The sequence below is a fragment of the Salvelinus alpinus genome, chromosome 3 (assembly GCF_045679555.1).
Source record: "Salvelinus alpinus chromosome 3, SLU_Salpinus.1, whole genome shotgun sequence".
NCBI classification, from domain to species: domain Eukaryota; kingdom Metazoa; phylum Chordata; class Actinopteri; order Salmoniformes; family Salmonidae; genus Salvelinus; species Salvelinus alpinus.
Window position 1 is genome coordinate 101,129,662 of NC_092088.1, and position 19,546 is coordinate 101,149,207.

The following is a 19,546-nucleotide window of genomic DNA, read 5'->3' on the forward strand; positions in this document are numbered from 1 at the left end:
CATGGATTTACTGTGAAGGTGTAGACTATATTACATGGATTTATTGTGAAGGTGTAGGCTATATTTATTAGACTGTTTTAACTGTAGATGTAAAGTTCTGTATCGGTGGATTGGAGGCTACGAGTGGAAGACCCAGAGATGCTAAATCGTCTTTATGTTAATTAACAGTCAACTGTCGTGAGACCCGACAGTTATTTGCATGACAATCATTGTCTGACAACATTTCAGACCTCTTCCACACACACACACACACACACACACACACACAACACACACAACACACACAACACACGTGATCACTTCAGCCCAGGATCAGACAAGGCCTCAGCTAAAGGGACAGAACATCTACCTCCATCCATACAAAGGCCTTTATCAGGGATGGAACACACACCTCTGTCTCTTCAGGTCCATGTTAACGTTCTGCTAATGAGGAATAACAAACAAGATGAGACAGATAGCAAATGGGGAGGGAAAAAGGCTAACAAACCTGTGATTGTTCATTCATCTCCTCCCTCTCTCTCTCTCTCTCTCTCCTCCCCCTCTCTCCACTCCTCGCCCTCTCCTCTCCTCACCCTCTCTCTCTCCTCTCCATCTCTCTCCTCTCCTCTCCTCTCCTCTCCCTCTCTCCTCCCTCCCTCCCTCTCTCCTCTCCTCTCCTCTCCTCTCCTCTCCTCTCCTCTCCCCCTCTCTCTCTCTCCTCTCCTCCCCCTCTCTCCTCTCCTCTCCCTCTCTCCTCCCTCCTCTCCTCTCTCTCTCCTCTCCTCAGCCTCTCCTATCGAACCGGACAGGACACGGCCAACTGTGACACGTGTCGGAACAGCGCGTGCATAATTTACAGGTAAGCGGTGTTGCTTGTGTGTGTGTGTGTGTGTGTGTGTGTGATGTGTGTGTGTTAAAGGCCCAGTGCAGACAAACATGATGTTCTTGTGTTTTATAGATATTTCAACACTATGAGGTTGGAATAATACTGTGAAATTGTGAAAATGATGCTAATTCCCTTATACTGTAAGAGCTGTTTGAAAAGACCATCTGAAATGTCCGCCTGTTTTGGTGGGAAGGAGCCTGCCTGGTAACATGAGTTAATAGACCAATAAGAAAGAGAGTTCCAAACCTCTCTGCCAATAACAGCTAGTTTTCCCTTTTCTCCTCCCCATTCAGACCACGCCCAGACAGTCCTAGCTAAATTGTTGCTTGAGAAATGTCTCTTTGCTAAGAAGCTATTTTATTTATTTTTTTACCATTTTAATTGAAAACAATCACAGTAAGGTAACTTAAATGTTACCCAGAAATGATTTGATAAAGAGATAAAAACAGCTGCATTGGACGTTTAGAGATCACTGGCTACTCTGTTGGTCGTCTACTCTGTTGGTTATCCTGTATCCCCGGGGGTCTACAGGACAGGCACTGAACGACTGAGGAGACAGGGAAGGGTGACTGTCCACACACAGACCGGTGACTGTCCACACACAGACCGGTGACTGTCCACACACAGACCGGTGACAGTCCACACACAGACCGGTGACAGTCCACACACAGACCGGTGACAGTCCACACACAGACCGGTGACTGTCCACACACAGACCGGTGACTGTCCATACACAGACCGGTGACATCACCACACAGACTGGTGACATCACCACACAGACTGGTGACATCACCACACAGACTGGTGACATCAACACACAGACTGGTGACATCAACACACAGACTGGTGACATCAACACACAGACTGGTGACATCAACACACAGACTGGTGACATCAACACACAGACTGGTGACATCAACACACAGACCGGTGACATCAACACACAGACCGGTGACTGTCCACACACAGACCGGTGACAGTCCACACACAGACCGGTGACTGTCCACACACAGACCGGTGACTGTCCACACACAGACCGGTGACTGTCCACACACAGACCGGTGACTGTCCACACACAGACCGGTGACTGTCCACACACAGACCGGTGACAGTCCACACACAGACCGGTGACTGTCCACACACAGACCGGTGACAGTCCACACACAGACCGGTGACTGTCCACACACAGACCGGTGACTGTCCACACACAGACCGGTGACATCAACACACAGCCTGGTGACATCAACACACAGCCTGGTGACATCAACACACAGCCTGGTGACATCAACACACAGACTGGTGACATCAACACACAGACTGGTGACATCAACACACAGACTGGTGACATCACCACACAGACTGGTGACATCACCACACAGACTGGTGACAGTCCACACACAGACTGGTGACAGTCCACACACAGACCAGTGACAGTCCACACACAGACCGGTGACAGTCCACACACAGACCAGTGACAGTCCACACACAGACTGGTGACATCAACAGACAGACTGGTGACATCAACACACAGACTGGTGACATCAACACACAGACTGGTGATTGTCCACACACAGACCGGTGACAGTCCACACACAGACCGGTGACATCAACACACAGACTGGTGACATCAACACACAGACTGGTGACATCAACACACAGACAGGTGACATCACCACATGGACTGACTGCACACTCTTATACTAAAGGGTTTTGCTTGAGTTTCCAGCTGTTGTTGTAATGTTGACATGACACACCTCCTTAACTGTCGCGACAGACACAGTTCAGCCTGGAGTCATCAACCACTTCTAGAGGCTCTTCTGTCTGTTATGGACACGTAGTCCACCCCCCCCCAGTGGGTCACATCCAGGGGACACCTCCATGCCCCCCCCCCCCCCCCACATCCAGGGGACACCTCCATGTCCACCCCCCCACATCCAGGGGACAACTACATGTCCACCCCCCCACAGTCAGACCTCTATAGCCAACAGTGGGCCCCTGTGACAGACCACATGGTGGACAGTGTAGTAACTCTTCCCTTCAGCCTTCTGAAGTGTCCTATAAATCAGACTACACTGTCTGAAGTATCCTTTAAATCAGACTACACTGTCTGAAGCAGCCTTTAAATCAGACTACACCGTCTCCATCTAGTGGATCAGACTCTGGTCAGATATAAAGAGGTCTTTACAGAAAGGACTACATTCTATTCACTTTGATGTGTGGCTGAGAAAGGTATTGTAGACTACTGTAATGTCGACTGTTCAACTGTAAGACCAGACTAAATGACAGGACTGGAGGGTGACATCAGGGAGCAAGCAGAGACCCTCTACATCCTGATTATAACGTGATAGAAGACCAGAGGAAACTGCCCAGTCATGGATTTAAGAGAGGGGGAGCAGCAGTGAGGACAGTCCTTTTTATAGCTTGGGGACGATGCAGAGAGGAGAGTGGAGGGTTGGGTCAAGGAGAGAGCAAGGACACGGGTTGGGGCGAGAGGAGAAGCCGGGGACAGGCCTGTGATTTAGGCACGAGATTAGTCATAAATTAATCGTCCCCTTCTGCTGAAGCCATGTGACCTCCTGCCGGCCCCGGGAGAGAGAGAGACTTGGTTGGTTATCTATCCTAGTGTCTACTGTAGAGACACACAGTATAGTATCATACCAGCCCCTCTAGTCTAGTGTCTACTGTAGAGTCTAGGTCCAAACAGCTTCTACCCACAAGCCATACGACTCCTGAACATCTAGTCAAACGGCTCCCCAGACTATTTGCAGTGCCCCATCCGCCCACAAGCTGCTGCTACTCTCTGTTAATTATCTATACATAGTGACTTTAATAACTCTACATGCATGTACATATTACCTCAATTACCTCGACTAACCGGTGCCCCCGTACATTGACTCTGTACCGTTAGCCCCCTGTATATAGTCTCTACATTGACTCTGTACCGTTAGCCCCCTGTATATATTCTCGCTATTTTTATTTTACTGCTGCTCTTTAATTACTTGTTACTTTAAAATCTTATTCATATTCTTTTAACTGCATTGTTGGTTAAGGGCTCGTAAGTAAGCATTTCACTGTACGGTCTACAACAGTTGTATTCGGTGCATGTGACTAATACAATTTGATTAGAATATTGGTTATGTGGTTTAAATACGTGGTTTGTGTCTCTGGCATCTCAACCTGATAAATGGCAAACGCAGGCTTTTCAGCAAGAGACATTGACATATCTTTGAATGGAGGCAGGATTGAACTGACCCTACTATACAGGGCTCATCTGGAAAAGAGAAAGCATTGACCCCATGTTAAAGGTTACACAATGAATTCCTATATAATGTACTAATTTAGACCAGAGCCACACAGGTCCCATTTGGGCCAGTCATGGTTTACTACTTTAGACCAGAGCCATACAGGTCCCATTTGGGCCAGTCATGGTTTATTAACTTAGACCAGAGTCATATAGGTCTCATTTGGGCCAGTCATGGTTCACTACTTTAGACCAGAGTCATATAGGTCCCATTTGGGCCAGTCATGGTTCACTACTTTAGACCAGAGCCATATAGGTCCCATTTGGGCCAGTCATGGTTCACTACTTTAGACCAGAGACATATAGGTCCCATTTGGGCCAGTCATGGTTCACTACTTTAGACCAGAGTCATATAGGTCCCATTTGGGCCAGTCATGGTGCACTACTTTAGACCAGAGTCATATAGGTCCCATTTGGGCCAGTCATGGTGCACTACTTTAGACCAGAGTCATATAGGTCCCATTTGGGCCAGTCATGGTTCACTACTTTAGACCAGAGTCATATCGGTCCCATTTGGGCCAGTCATGGTTCACTACTTTAGACCAGAGTCATATAGGTCCCATTTGGGCCAGTCATGGTGCACTACTTTAGACCAGAGACATATAGGTCCCATTTGGGCCAGTCATGGTTCACTACTTTAGACCAGAGTCATATAGGTCCCATTTGGGCCAGTCATGGTGCACTACTTTAGACCAGAGTCATATAGGTCCCATTTGGGCCAGTCATGGTGCACTACTTTAGACCAGAGTCATATAGGTCCCATTTGGGCCAGTCATGGTTCACTACTTTAGACCAGAGTCATATAGGTCCCATTTGGGCCAGTCATGGTTCACTACTTTAGACCAGAGCCATACAGGTCCCATTTGGGCCAGTCATGGTTTATTAACTTAGACCAGAGTCATATAGGTCTCATTTGGGCCAGTCATGGTTCACTACTTTAGACCAGAGTCATATAGGTCCCATTTGGGCCAGTCATGGTTCACTACTTTAGACCAGAGCCATATAGGTCCCATTTGGGCCAGTCATGGTTCACTACTTTAGACCAGAGACATAGAGGTCCCATTTGGGCCAGTCATGGTTCACTACTTTAGACCAGAGTCATATAGGTCCCATTTGGGCCAGTCATGGTGCACTACTTTAGACCAGAGTCATATAGGTCCCATTTGGGCCAGTCATGGTGCACTACTTTAGACCAGAGTCATATAGGTCCCATTTGGGCCAGTCATGGTTCACTACTTTAGACCAGAGTCATATCGGTCCCATTTGGGCCAGTCATGGTTCACTACTTTAGACCAGAGTCATATCGGTCCCATTTGGGCCAGTCATGGTGCACTACTTTAGACCAGAGACATATAGGTCCCATTTGGGCCAGTCATGGTTCACTACTTTAGACCAGAGTCATATAGGTCCCATTTGGGCCAGTCATGGTGCACTACTTTAGACCAGAGTCATATAGGTCCCATTTGGGCCAGTCATGGTGCACTACTTTAGACCAGAGTCATATAGGTCCCATTTGGGCCAGTCATGGTTCACTACTTTAGACCAGAGTCATATAGGTCCCATTTGGGCCAGTCATGGTTCACTACTTTAGACCAGAGCCATATAGGTCCCATTTGGGCCAGTCATGGTGCACTACTTTAGACCAGAGTCATATAGGTCCCATTTGGGCCAGTCATGGTTCACTACTTTAGACCAGAGTCATATAGGTCCCATTTGGGCCAGTCATGGTTCACTAATTTAGACCAGAGCCATATCGGTCCCATTTGGGCCAGTCATGGTTCACTACTTTAGACCAGAGTCATATAGGTCCCATTTGGGCCAGTCATGGTTCACTACTTTAGACCAGAGTCATATAGGTCCCATTTGGGCCAGTCATGGTTCACTACTTTAGACCAGAGTCATACAGGTCCCATTTGGGCCAGTCATGGTGCACTACTTTAGACCAGAGCCATATAGGTCCCATTTGGGCCAGTCATGGTTCACTACATTAGACCAGAGCCATATAGGTCCCATTTGGGCCAGTCATGGTTTATTAACTTAGACCAGAGCCATATAGGTCCCATTTGGGCCAGTCACGGTGCATTCAGAGGATGGGAACATTGACAATGAAACCTAGCCGTCCCCATTGACACGGAGAAGGGATTAAAACACAATCTAATTAAAATAGATCTCCATGAAAACCATCTCCCTGGGATATATAGGAGCTGTGCTGTGGATGTGATGGAACAAACAGTACATCATGGAATATCAATATCCTTCCACCGTCTGCCTGTCTGGGTAATGTGAGTGGTTCTGTATGTCTGGGTAACGCCCACACCTCATCATAGTCACATTAGCATCGAACAGCCCCCGCGATATGCAACTTTTCAGGGAAGTTAGGAACAAATATACACAGGCAGTTAGGAAAGCTAAGGCTAGCTTTTTCAAATAGAAATGTGCATCCTGTAGCACTAATTCCAAAAAGTTCTGGGACACTGTAAAGTCCCTGGAGAATAAGAGCACCTCTTCCCAGCTGCCAAATGCCCCGAGGCTAGGAAACACTGTCACCACCGATAAATCTACGATAATCGATCATTTCAATAAGCATTTTGAGAGCTAGCAATGCTTTCCACCTGGCTACCCCGACCAACAGCTCTACACCCCCTGCAGCAACTGGCCCAAGCCTCCCCCACTTCTCCTTCACCCAAATCCAGACAGCTGATGTTCTGAAAAAGCTGCAAAATCTGGACCCCTACAAATCAGCTGGGCTAGACAATCTGGACTCTCTTTCTAAAATTATCTGCCAAAATGGTTGCAACCCCCATTACTAGCCTATTCAACCTCTCTTTCGTATCGTCTGAGATTCCCAAAGATTTGAAAGCTGCCGCGGTCATCCCCCTCTTCAAAGGGGGAGACACTTTAGACCCAAACTGTTACAGACCTATATCTATCCTGCCCTGCCTTTCTAAAATCTTTGAAAGCCAATTTAAGCAGATCACCGACTATTTCGAATCCCACCGTACCTTCTCCGCTATGCAATCTGGTTTCAGAGCTGGCCATGGGTGCATCTCAGCCACGCTCAAGGTACTAAACGATATCATAACCGCCATCGATAAAAGACAGTACTGTGCTGCCATCTTCATCAACCTGGCCACGGCTTTCGACTGTCAATCACCACATTCTTATCGGCAGACTCAATAGCCTTGGTTTCTCAAATGACTGCCTCGCCTGGTTCAACTACTTCTCAGATAGAGTTCAGTGTGTCAAATCGGAGGGCCTGTTGTCCGGACCTCTGGCAGTCTCTATGGGGGTGCCACAGGGTTCAACTCTCGGGGCGACTCTTTTCTCTGAATACATCAATGATGTCGCTCTTGCTGCTGGTGAGTCTCTGATCCACCTCTACGCAGACGACACCATGCTGTATACTTCTGGCCCTTCTTTGGACACTGTGTTAAATAACTTCCAGACGAGCTTCAACGCCATACAACTCTCCTTCCATGACCTCCAACTGCTTTTAAATGCGAGCACAACTAAATGCCTGCTATTCAACCGATCGCTGCCCACACCTGCCCGCCCGTCCAGAGTAGTGATGCTGGTTCCGACCTAGAATACCTAGGTGTCTGGTTAGACTGTAAACTCTCCTTCCAGACTCACATTAAGCATCTCCAATCCAAAGTTAAATCTAGAATTGGCTTCCAATTCCGCAACAAAGCATCCTTCACTCATGCTGCCAAACATACCCTCGTAAAACTGACCATCCTACCGATCCTCGACTTTGGCGATGTCATTTACAAAATAGCCGCCAACACTCTACTCAGCAAACTGGATGCAGTCTATCAGTGCCATCAGTTTTGTCACCAAAGCCCCATATACTACCCACTACTGCGACCTGTACGCTCTCGTTGGCTGGCCCTCGCTCCATATTCGTCGCCAAACCCACTGGCCCCAGGTCATCTATAAGTCTTTGCTAGGTAAAGCCCCGCCTTATCTCAGGTCACTGGTCACCATAGCAACACCCGCCCGTAGCACGCGGTATTTTGCACTGGTCAACACCTGCTTTGGCCGCCTTTCCTTCCAGTTCTCTGCTGCCAATGACTGGAACGAATTGCAAAAATCACTGAAGCTGGAGAGTTATATCTCCCTCATTAACTTTAAGCATCAGCTGTCAGAGCAGCTTACCGATCACTGTATCTGTACATAGCCCATCTGTAAATAGCACACCCAACTACCTCATCCCCATATTGTTATTTATCCTCTTGCTCTTTTGCACCCCAGTATCACTACTTGCACATCATAATCTCCACATCTATCACTCCAGTGTTAATTGCTAAATTGTAATTATTTCACCTCTATGGCCTATGTATTGCCTTACCTCCCTAAACTTCTATATTTGCACACACTGTACAAGATAGAAACATCTGTGTTATTGACTGTATGTTTGTTTATCCCATGTGTAACTGTGTTGTTGTGTATGTTTGTTTATCCCATGTGTAACTCTGTGTTGTTGTTTTTGCTGCACTGCTTTGCTTTATCTTCGCCAGGTCGCAGTTGTAAATGAGAACTTGTTCTCAACTGGCCTACCTGGTTAAATAAAGGTGAAAAAAATAAAAAACAGAGATACATACTGTAGTCACAGACAGAATGAGGAAGTTAAGGAGTAGATACATACTGTAGTCACAGACAGAATGAGGAAGTTAAGGAGTAGATACATACTGTAGTCACAGACAGAATGAGGAAGTTAAGGAGTAGATACATACTGTAGTCACAGACAGAATGAGGAAGTTAAGGAGTAGATACATACTGTAGTCACAGACAGAATGAGGAAGTTAAGGAGTAGATACATACTGTAGTCACAGACAGAATGAGGAAGTTAAGGAGTAGATACATACTGTAGTCACAGACAGAATGAGGAAGTTAAGGAGTAGATACATACTGTAGTCACAGACAGAATGAGGAAGTTAAGGAGTAGATACATACTGTAGTCACAGACAGAATGAGGAAGTTAAGGAGTAGATACATACTGTAGTCACAGACAGAATGAGGAAGTTAAGGAGTAGATACATACTGTAGTCACAGACAGAATGAGGAAGTTAAGGAGTAGATACATACTGTAGTCACAGACAGAATGAGGAAGTTAAGGAGTAGATACATACTGTAGTCACAGACAGAATGAGGAAGTTAAGGAGTAGATACATACTGTAGTCACAGACAGAATGAGGAAGTTAAGGAGTAGATACATACTGTAGTCACAGACAGAATGAGGAAGTTAAGGAGTAGATACATACTGTAGTCACAGACAGAATGAGGAAGTTAAGGAGTAGATACATACTGTAGTCACAGACAGAATGAGGAAGTTAAGGAGTAGATACATACTGTAGTCACAGACAGAATGAGGAAGTTAAGGAGTAGATACATACTGTAGTCACAGACAGAATGAGGAAGTTAAGGAGTAGATACATACTGTAGTCACAGACAGAATGAGGAAGTTAAGGAGTAGATACATACTGTAGTCACAGACAGAATGAGGAAGTTAAGGAGTAGATACATACTGTAGTCACAGACAGAATGAGGAAGTTAAGGAGTAGATACAGTATTTATGTGTGTGAGTGCATGTTTTTTTTTATATGCTTGTCTGTGCAAATGTCTGTGTGTTTATGTGTGTGTGTGTGTGTGTGTGTGTGTGTGTGTGTGTGTGTGTGTGTGTGTGTGTGTGTGTGTGTGTGTGTGTGTGTGTGTGTGTGTGTGTGCGTGCGTGCGTGCGTGCGTAAACGGCCAGGAAGGGCAGTATGGGAGGATGAATCCTTCAGTATTCTGTGTATGGCGTCATGTGGGAGAGCAGGGCTACATGGTGGAGGTGGGGTTATAGTGTGGGCAGGTACAAGTTACGGACAACGAACACAATTGCATTTTATCGATGGCAATTTGAATACACAGAGATACCGTGACGAGATACTGAGGCCCATTGTCGTTCCGTCCATCCGCCGTCATCACCTCATGTTTCAGCATGACAGTGCACGTCTCCATAACGCAAGGATCTGTACACAATTCCTGGAAGCTGAAAATGTCCCAGTTCTTCCATGGCCTCCATACTCACCAGACATATCACCTGTTTGAGCATGTTTGGGATGCTCTGGATCGACGTGTACGATAACGAGTTCCAGTTCCCACAAATATCCAGCAACTTCACACAGCCATTGAAGAGGAGTGGGACAACATTCCACAGGCCACAACCAACATCCTGATCACCTCTATGCGAAGGAGATGTGTCGCGCTGCATGAGGCAAATGGTGGTCACACCAGATACTGACTGGTTTTCTGATCCCCCTACTTTTTATTTTAAGGTATCTGTGACCAACAGAAGCATATATGTATTCTCAGTCATGTGACATCCATAGACTAGTACCTAATTTATTTATTTAAATTGACAGATTTCCATAGATTAGTACCTAATTTATTTATTTAAATTGACAGATTTCCATAGATTAGTACCTAATTTATTTATTTAAATTGACAGATTTCCATAGATTAGTACCTAATTTATTTATTTAAATTGACAGATTTCCTTACATGAACTGTAAAACTCTTTGAAATGATTGGATGCTGCGTCTATTTTAGTTCAGTGTAGTTTTTAGTGAGCAGACTCGTCCTGCCAGGAACACAAGGCCGTACATCACGTTAATGCCCTGCACTACGGAGCCAACCCTTCTCTGTACCCTCCACGTCACAAATGGCACCATACACCCTATGTAGTGCACTACTTTTGACCAGGGCCCATAGGAGGTCAGGAGTAGTGCACACTCTGAAGGCAATATGAGTGACATTTTGGGACACAGACCACTATCATCAAATACACCAGGAACAAAAGCAATTATCTAGTATCCCTGACTAGACAAAACATTAGGAACATCTGCTCTTTCCATGACAGGCTGACCAGGTGAATCCAGGTGAAAGCTATGATCCCTTACTGATGTCACTTGTTAAACCCACTTCAATCAGTGTAGATGAAGGAGAGGAGACACGTTAAAGAAGGATTTCTAAGCCTTGAGACATGGATTGTGTCTGTGTGCCATTCAGAGGGTAAATGGGAAACACAAAATATTTAAGTGCCTTTGAACGGGGTATGGTAGTAGGTGCCAGGCGCACCGGTTTGAGTCAAGAACTGCAATGCTGCTGGGTTTTTCACACTCAACAGTTTCCTGTTTTTATCAAGAATGGTCCACCACCTAAAAAACATCCAGCCAACTTGAGGGGAAGCATTGTAGTCAACATGGGTCAGCGTCCCTGTGGAACGCTTTCGACACCTTGTAGAGTCCATTCCCTGAGGGCAAAAGAGGGTGCAACTCAATATTAGGAAGATGTTCCTAATATTTTGTCCACTCAGTGTTTATGGAACATGTAACAGAACACACTTCATGTTGCTGTTGCAACATAGATCCAGAGATCCAGATTCTGCCAGATCCCAGAGAGGAGGGGGGAGAGAGAGAACGAGACTGAGGGAGAGAGAGAGAGAGAGAGAGAGAGAGAGAGAGAGAGAGAGAGAGAGAGAGAGAGAGAGAACAAGAGAGAGAGAGAGAGAGAGAGAGAGAGAACAAGAGAGCGAGCGAGAGAGACAGAGAGCGAGAGAGAGAGAACAAGAGAGAGAGAGGGAGACTGAGGGAGAGGGAGAGAGAGCCATCAAGAGAGAGAAAGATTGAGCGAGAGAGAGAGAAAGAGAATGAGCGAGCGAGAGAGAGAGAGAGAGAGAGCGAGAGAGAGAGAGAGAGCGAGCGAGCGAGAGAGAGAATGAGCGAGCGAGAGAGAGAATGAGCGAGCGAGAGAATGAGCGAGCGAGAGAGAAAGAGAGAGAGGGAGAGAGAGAGAGAGAGAGAGAGGGAGAGAGATTGAGGGAGAGAGAGGGAGAGAGCGAGCGAGCGAAAGAGAGGGAAAAAGAGAGCGATAGAGACTGAGGGGGGGTTGAGAGAAAATGTTAAAATGGCATATAAAGACCGAGGATGGCATGAAAGAGGATTTGAAAAGCATTCTATGTATTTTAAGACCAACTGTTTTAAACCACGGTGCTTGTTGCTCATCCAGAAACCCTGTAATCTCCTGTTTTTCACTCTGCGTTGAATCAGCTCTGACTGTTGATCAGAGAAATATATACATGTTAGTGGTTCTGGTTGGGAGAACAGACGAGTTACTTCAGACTAAAGCCCTGTTACTTCAGACTAAAGCCATGTTGCTTCAGACTAAAGCCCTGTTGCTTCAGACTAAAGCCCTGTTGCTTCAGACTAAAGCCCTGTTGCTTCAGACTAAAGCCCGGTTGCTTCAGACTAAAGCCCGGTTACTTCAGACTAAAGCCCTGTTACTTCAGACTAAAGCCTGGTTGCTTCACACTAAAGCCCTGTTGCTTCACACTAAAGCCCTGTTGCTTCAGACTAAAGCCCGGTTGCTTCAGACTAAAGCCCTGTTACTTCAGACTAAAGCCCTGTTGCTTCAGACTAAAGCCCTGTTACTTCAGACAGAAGCCCTGTTACTTCAGACTAAAGCCTGGTTACTTCAGACTAAAGCCCGGTTACTTCACACTAAAGCCCGGTTACTTCAGACTAAAGCCCTGTTACTTCAGACTAAAGCCCTGTTGCTTCAGACTAAAGCCCTGTTGCTTCAGACTAAAGCCCTGTTGCTTCAGACAGAAGCCAGGCCCGTTATCTGCCAGTCCCGTTATCTGCCAGTCCCGTTATCTGCCATGCCCGTTATCTGCCAGGCCCGTTATCTGCCAGGCCCGTTATCTGCCAGTCCCGTTATCTGCCAGTCCCGTTATCTGCCAGTCCCGTTATCTGCCAGTCCCGTTATCTGCCAGTCCAGTTATCTGCCAGTCCAGTTATCTGCCAGTCCAGTTCTGCCAGGCCCGTTATCCGCCAGGCCCGTTATCCGCCAGTAAAGGGAAAACCACAGCCGCCCACAGTGACATTCCAGATTAAACATAAAACAAATATTATAGCCCATGGAACAGACTTCTTTACAGGGGGAGGGAGAGAAATTGATAGAGAGAGAGAGAGAGAGAGAGAGAGAGAGAGAGAGAGAGAGAGAGAGAGAGAGAGAGGGGAGGGGGAGAGACAGAGCGAGAGATAGAGATAGATGTAGTAGTTTAATGATGAGAGAGAGACGGAGAGGGAGAGAGAGAGTTGTAGTAGTTTAATGATCCTTTCCAGAGTACAGGAAGAGATAGCAGCAGGAGTTTTGACTGTGGTGAGAGCCGGTTGCTATAGATACGGAAGTCATACTTGGGTGTAGGACCGGTGGATGGATGGGGAACAGGGAAGAGGGGGACAAATGTAACCAGGACAGGGAAGGAGGGAGGCAGGGAGGGAGGCAGGGGAGGCAGGGAGGGAGGCAGGGGAGGGAGGGAGGGGGTGAGGCAGGGAGGGAGGAAAAATGCGTGCCTGTGCTCCCTGGGCAGAATAGAGAGAACAGAGAGAGAGAATAATGAATCTTTCATTAAAGTCCTTTAGAATATTTTTCAAAGAGATGATTATCTTTTCACTGTGTCCCTTTGCTAATGAGTCTGAGCCTGAAATTGGTTTCACAGGGTGGAGTAGAGCGCATGTTTCCCAGCTCTCAATTCCCCTAAAAAGGCTGAGAGTCTTGACTTCTTTTGTGCGACTTTTTATTCTGATGGACTGGCAAGGCATATGGCTGATAATGATAACAGTGTGTGTGGGAGTGAGAGTGTGCGTGTCTGTGTGTGTGTGTGTCTCTGTGTGTGTCTCTGTGTGTATGTGTGTGTCAGGGAACAACAACTAAACACTGATACTGTAGCGGGCTCGGGAGAGAGCCGTGGACTCGGGAGAGAGCCGGGGACTCGGGAGAGAGCCGGGGACTCGGGAGAGAGCCGGGGACTCGGGAGAGAGCTGTGGGCTCTATATATACTATTTACTGGTGAACCGACCTGTGTGTGTATGTTTAAGGATGTAAAGACTCAGTAATGGAAAATAGATGGTCTGAGTGTTCAGCGTAGATAAATACTAAGATAAATACTAAGATAAATACCAAGATAAATACCAAGATAAATACTAAGATAAATACTAAGATAAATACTAAGATAAATACCAAGATAAATACCAAGATAAATACTAAGATAAATACCAAGATAAATACCAAGATAAATACCAAGATAAATACCAAGATAAATACCAAGATAAATACTAAGATAAATACTAAGATAAATACTAAGATAAATACTAAGATAAATACCAAGATAAATACTAAGATAAATACTAAGATAAATACCAAGATAAATACCAAGATAAATACTAAGATAAATACTAAGATAAATACTAAGATAAATACTAGCACCACCGCAGGTACAGCACCATCAGGACAGGAACAGCAACGGAGACCATTATAATGGAACGGACGACATGCAGGACACGCACACGGGACCTACGTATTAAAGATAACATGTTTAATGCAGAGGCTGCAGTAATAGCCCTCTCAAGGTGGTTGTAAGGTCACCTTTAACCTCTCAGACAGGAAGGTGTCATGGACCTCAGCTGGGCTGTTGAGACACGAGGGAAGATGAGAGAGAAAAATATTTTTTTTAATACTAAAAAGACAACCAGGAAAGACGAAGTGATAGAAGTAAGAGACGCAATGTGTTGTCCGGAGGTGTTGGGATAAATCAGAACAGATCTCTCTGTTCCCCTGACAACGGGCCATAAAGCACTATTCTACACGTTGAGAGATAGCTGATCACTATCGTCACGTGTCTTTCAATGAGGAGTGGCTTCTGTCTGACCACTCTACCATGAAGGTCTGATTGGTTGAGTGCTGCAGAGATGGTTGTCCTTCTGGAAGGTTCTCCCACCTCCACAGACCACTGGGTTCCGATTGCTCAGTTTGGCCGGGCGCCCAGCTCTAGTTAGAGTCTTGGTGGTTCCAAACGTCTTCTATTAAAGAATGATGGAGGACACTGTGTTCTTGGGTTGGTACCCTTCCCCAGATCTGTTCCTCGACACAATCCTGTCTCGGAGCTCTACGGACAATTCCGTCCACCTCATGGATTGGTTTTTGCTCTGACATGCACTGTCAACTGTGGGACCTTATATAGACAGGTGTGTGTCTTTCAAAATCATGGCCAATCAATTGAATGTACCACAGGTGGACTTCAATCAAGTTGTAGAAACATCTCAAGGATGATCAATGGAAACAGGATGCACCTGAGCTCAGTTTAGAGTCTCATAGCAAAGGGTCTGAATACTAATGTAAATAAGGTATTTCTGGGTTTTTTAAACCTGATGTCTCTTTGTCGTTATGGGGTATTGTGATGTCATTAAGGGGTATTGTGATGTCATTATGGGGTATTGTGATGTCATTATGGGGTATTGTGATGTCATTATGGGGTATTGTGATGTCATTATGGGGTATTGTGATGTCATTATGGGGTATTGTGTGTAGATTGATGAGGACAATGTTTAATTCAATACATTTTAGAAGGCTGTAATGAAACAAAATGTGGAAAAGGGTCTGAATACTTTCCTAATGCACTGTACAGTAACTCACAGGTCTGCAGTTTAACAGTAGTGTAATACACTGTACAGTAACTCACAGGTCTGCAGTTTAACAGTAGTGTAATACACTGTACAGTAACTCACAGGTCTGCAGTTTAACAGTAGTGTAATGCACTGTACAGTAACTCACAGGTCTGCAGTTTAACAGTAGTGTAATACACTGTACAGTAACTCACAGGTCTGCAGTTTAACAGTAGTGTAATACACTGTACAGTAACTCACAGGTCTGCAGTTTAACAGTAGTGTAATACACTGTACAGTAACTCACAGGTCTGCAGTTTAACAGTAGTGTAATACACTGTACAGTAACTCACAGGTCTGCAGTTTAACAGTAGTGTAATACACTGTACAGTAACTCACAGGTCTGCAGTTTAACAGTAGTGTAGTGCACTGTACAGTAACTCACAGGTCTGCAGTTTAACAGTAGTGTAATACACTGTACAGTAACTCACAGGTCTGCAGTTTAACATTAGTGTAATACACTGTACAGTAACTCACAGGTCTGCAGTTTAACATTAGTGTAATACACTGTACAGTAACTCACATGTCTGCAGTTTAACAGTAGTGTAATACACTGTACAGTAACTCACAGGTCTGCAGTTTAACAGTAGTGTAATACACTGTACAGTAACTCACAGGTCTGCAGTTTAACAGTAGTGTAATACACTGTACAGTAACTCACAGGTCTGCAGTTTAACAGTAGTGTAATACACTGTACAGTAACTCACAGGTCTGCAGTTTAACAGTAGTGTAGTGCACTGTACAGTAACTCACAGGTCTGCAGTTTAACAGTAGTGTAATACACTGTACAGTAACTCACAGGTCTGCAGTTTAACATTAGTGTAATACACTGTACAGTAACTCACAGGTCTGCAGTTTAACAGTAGTGTAATACACTGTACAGTAACTCACAGGTCTGCAGTTTAACAGTAGTGTAATACACTGTACAGTAACTCACAGGTCTGCAGTTTAACAGTAGTGTAGTGCACTGTACAGTAACTCACAGGTCTGCAGTTTAACATTAGTATAATACACTGTACAGTAACTCACAGGTCTGCAGTTTAACAGTAGTGTAATACACTGTACAGTAACTCACAGGTCTGCAGTTTAACAGTAGTGTAATACACTGTACAGTAACTCACAGGTCTGCAGTTTAACAGTAGTGTAATACACTGTACAGTAACTCACAGGTCTGCAGTTTAACAGTAGTGTAATACACTGTACAGTAACTCACAGGTCTGCAGTTTAACAGTAGTGTAGTGCATTGTACAGTAACTCACAGGTCTGCAGTTTAACATTAGTGTAGTGCACTGAGGCCAATAGAGTAATGAAGTGTACTCATCCCTCATCGAGACTATCTGAGATATTGTCCCTCTTCTAGCTTCAATCTCCCTGGGCCCCGCGCACACAGACACACACAGACACACACACACACACACACACACACACACACACACACACACACACACACACACACAACTAGGGCCGGGTAAATTAGAGGATAATTACAAGGCTCTATACAGAATGATTAATTCACTAATAGTGGCGCTGCTCTGCACAACGCCTCCTCCTCATCCTCACCGAGGCCTGAGTTCAACTAACGACACAGAAGTGCTGAGAGTCCAATAACAGCAGCGCTGAGAGTCCAATAACAGCAGCGCTGCCAAACACCTCACTTGAGCGTCAGAAACCCTCGTGTGTTCTGTTCAGTCCGTGCCAAATGCTAAATGCTGTAGATTTCAGCCACTTAGGACACCAGGACGTTGCCTGAGGACAAATAGGGGACATGGCTCTAATGCTAACGTTTCATTGAGATGTGGCCCTAAAGCTAATGTTCCATTGAGATGTGGCCCTAATGCTAACGTTCCACAGAGATGTGGCTCTAATGCTAACGTTCCACAGAGATGTGGCTCTAATGCTAACGTTCCACTGAGATGTGGCCCTAAAGCTAACGTTCCACTGAGATGTGGCCCTAAAGCTAACGTTCCACTGAGATGTGGCCCTAATGCTAACGGTCCACTGAGATGTGGCCCTAAAGCTAACGTTCCACTGAGATGTGGCCCTAATGCTAACGTTCCACTGAGATGTGGCCCTAAAGCTAATGTTCCACTGAGATGTGGCCCTAATGCTAATGATATATTGAGATGTGGCCCTAATGCTAACGTTCCATTGAGATGTGGCCCTAATGCTAATGTTCCATTGAGATCTGGCCCTAATGCTAATGTTCCATTGAGATGTGGCCCTAATGCTAATGTTCCATTGAGATGTGGCCCTAATTCTAATGTTCCATTGAGATGTGGCCCTAATGCTAATGTTCCATTGAGATGTGGCCCTAATGCTAATGTTCCATTGAGATGTGGCCCTAATGCTAACGTTATATTGAGATGTGGCCCTAATGCTAACGTTTCAATGGGATGTGGCCCTAATGCTAACGTTTCAATGGGATGTGGCCCTAATGCTAACGTTATCATTGAGATGTGGCCCTACAAATGCTAACCGGTTTCAGATGGGATGTGGACCCTTACATGCTAAAACGTTTCAACTGGGATTGTTGCCGCCCCTAATGCTAACCGTTTCAACCTCGGGATCGTGGCGCCTGAGATGCCTAACGTTTGCAATGCGGATGTGGCTCTAATGTTAACGTTTCAATGGGATGTGGCTCTAATGCTAACGTTTAAATGGGATGTGGCCCTAATGTTAACGTTCCACTGAGATGTGGCCCTAATGCTAACGTTCCACAGAGATGCGGCACTAATGCTAATGTTATATTGAGATGTGGCCCTAATGCTAACGTTTCAATGGGATGTGGCCCTAATGCTAACGTTATATTGAGATCGTGGCCGCTAATGCTAACGTTTCAATGCGGATGTGGCCCTAATGCTTAACGTTTCAATGGGATGTGACTCTGTCAATCACCACATCCTCATCGGCAGACTCGACAGCCTTGGTTTCTCTAATGATTGCCTCGCCTGGTTCACCAACTACTTCTCTGATCGAGTTCAGTGTGTCAAATCGAGGGTCTGTTGTCCGGGCCTCTGGCAGTCTCCATGGGGTTGCCACAGGGTTCAATTCTTGGACCGACTCTCTTCTCTGTATACATCAATGATGTCGCTCTTGCTGCTGGTGATTCTCTGATCCACCTCTACGCAGACGACACTATTCTGTATACTTCTGGCCCTTCTTCTGACACTGTGTTAACAACCCTCCAGGCGAGCTTCAATGCCATACAACTCTCCTTCCGTGGCCTCCAATTGCTCTTAAATACAAGTAAAACTAAATGCATGCTCTTCAACCGATCGCTGCCTGCACCTGCCCGCCTGTCCAACATCACTACTCTGGACGGCTCTGACTTAGAATATGTGGACAACTACAAATACCTAGGTGTCTGGTTAGACTGTAAACTCTCCTTCCAGACTCACATCAAACATCTCCAATCCAAAGTTAAATCTAGAATTGGCTTCCTATTCCGCAACAAAGCATCCTTCACTCATGCTGCCAAACATACCCTTGTAAAACTGACCATCCTACCAATCCTCGACTTCAGTGATGTCATTTACAAAATAGCCTCCAAAACCCTACTCAATAAATTGGATGCAGTCTATCACAGTGCCATCCGTTTTGTCACCAAAGCCCCATATACTACCCACCACTGCGACCTGTACACTCTCGTTGGCTGGCCCTCGCTTCATACTCGTCGCCAAACCCACTGGTTCCAGGTCATCTACAAGACCCTGCTAGGTAAAGTCCCCCCTTATCTCAGCTCGCTGGTCACCATAGCAACACCTACCTGTAGCACGCGCTCCAGCAGGTTTATCTCTCTGGTCACCCCCAAAACCAATTCTTCCTTTGGCC

At 45.7% G+C, this 19,546-nt stretch overlaps 2 protein-coding genes across 2 annotated transcripts in view; one reads left to right on the plus strand and one right to left on the minus strand.

Annotated features, from left to right (window-relative positions):
* Positions 1 to 19,546, minus strand: part of dock1 (dedicator of cytokinesis 1) — an 800,130-nt gene that overhangs the window by 365,300 nt on the left and 415,284 nt on the right. The gene's annotated exons all lie outside the window — the stretch shown is intronic.
* The window catches only part of LOC139571619 (inhibitory synaptic factor 2A), an 84,531-nt gene that overhangs the window by 56,424 nt on the left and 8,561 nt on the right, over positions 1 to 19,546 (plus strand). Inside the window, exon 5 of the mRNA XM_071394663.1 lies at positions 767 to 838. Within this exon, the coding sequence (XP_071250764.1) occupies positions 767 to 838 (72 nt within the window). The remainder of the gene's footprint in view (positions 1 to 766; positions 839 to 19,546) is intronic.